Source organism: Polistes canadensis, unplaced genomic scaffold, assembly GCF_001313835.1.
Source record: "Polistes canadensis isolate GaletaPanama2010 unplaced genomic scaffold, ASM131383v1 scaffold_395, whole genome shotgun sequence".
NCBI lineage: Eukaryota > Metazoa > Arthropoda > Insecta > Hymenoptera > Vespidae > Polistes > Polistes canadensis.
The window spans coordinates 87,932-89,705 of NW_014569942.1; the positions used below are offsets into that span (position 1 = coordinate 87,932).

Here is a 1,774-nt window from a genome sequence, read left to right on the forward strand (position 1 = left end):
ATATATAAATATTAATTAATTTAAATTAGAAATATAATATAATGTATTTTTGAATAATCTTTTTATCAAATGAAATAAAAAAGAAAATGATTGAGTTAAAAAGAGAGAGAGAGAGAGAGAGAGAATGATGTTATACGTTAAAAGATCATCTCATCCCATTCCTGGACCAGAAACAACGAAGCTCCCAAGACGCTCTCGATGCGATGAGTGAAAGTGAAAAGTAAATGCCAACGTGGGTCGTTTAACTCCTGACCCGCAAAACTCTGCCCGACCCATCTCTCAATCTCATCTTTTTTTTTTCTTTTTTTTTTTCTTCTTCTTCTTATTCATCTCAACTCGTCATTACTCTTCTTTTTCTATCTTTATAATCGATCATTACGTATAAATATTATATCATATCAATCGATAATATTTCTTCATATTATTTTGTTAATGAATTTATCTTATCTCGTTATTCATTCATTCATTCATTCATTCATTCATTTATTCATTCATGTGTGTTTATTAATCATTTGAGAAATATAATTAGAAAATTAATTATAATAAATATTTCGATATAGAAATGAACATATTGGTTAAATAATAAAATTGTTTAATAGATGTTTTATTTGATGTGTTTTTAATATCTTTTAATAAGATAATAAAAATAATGAGATATCTTTTGATAAGGATACTATACTTTTGAAAATATATCTAGAAAAGATGAAATATTTTATCGTATTTATTTACAATGATTATTAATTAATAAATTAATTGTGTGTGGAATATAATTAAAATGAAATTAATAAACGTTGAACATATTGATAATAATATGTGATTGAATAATAGATGTTTTATTTTATTTTTTTATTTCTTTTTTATGTGTCAGTATCTTTTAATAAAATAATAAGAATAATGATCTTCGATAAGCAAAAAACCTATACTATGAAAATATATATATATAGAAAATAAAAAAGGAAACACATAAAAAATTTCTTTACGATATAAACTATATAACACACAATTATGATACAATAATATTAATATAATAATATTAATCGTTAAACGAATCTCTGTCGATTATCAAATTGCAAAAGAATTTTATAATAAGAAATAAAAAAGAAAAAAAGTGATCTATGATATTTTTTAATAATAGATATTAAATTATTAGATCGATATTATTAGATAGATAAGAGATAATTAAATAGATATTAAATTATTTTTTAATAAAGATATTAAATACAAAAACAAAAATTGTAATAATCTTAACTTACCACACTTTTCATCTTATTACGAATGATCGAAGTATCAAAAATAATAATAATAACACTTTTAATTAGATAAGAAAATGAAGAATTTGCTTTCTCACTAAAAGAATCTTAAATGAACGAAGATACTTTCAGGTGGAAACACAATCGAGTGCTAATCCAAGGAGAGTAAAGAAATCCCCTTTTATACCAACTCTCACTTTACCCCTACTTAAAGAATCTTCGGCCATAAAGGATTCTCTCTTCATGTGGCTTTATGGTTAAAGTATTGGTATTTAACGTAGGTATACGTTTGATTTCTATTTGTATTAGTGTGTATGTGGGAGAGTCGTTTCCTGCGAGATCGAACCTAGTTACTTGAAAAAGAAGAAGAAGAAGAAGCTAGACACTGGAAGATACTACCATAGATGACCTTAGACATAGTTACGATACTGATTTTTTAACGTATTAATTTATTCTATTTGAAATCATTCGAAATTATATATATATATATTATAATTATTATATATTATAATAATTCGAATATA

General features: G+C 23.5%; 1 protein-coding gene across 1 annotated transcript in view; it reads right to left on the minus strand.

Annotated features, from left to right (window-relative positions):
• LOC106792225 (endocuticle structural glycoprotein SgAbd-8) overlaps positions 1-1,387 on the minus strand; it is a 3,030-nt gene extending 1,643 nt beyond the window's left edge. Inside the window, exon 1 of the mRNA XM_014758474.1 lies at positions 1,254-1,387. Coding sequence (XP_014613960.1) covers positions 1,254-1,265 — 12 coding nt within the window. The 5' untranslated portion in view covers positions 1,266-1,387. The remainder of the gene's footprint in view (positions 1-1,253) is intronic.
• Between the last annotated feature and the right edge of the window lie 387 nt (positions 1,388-1,774).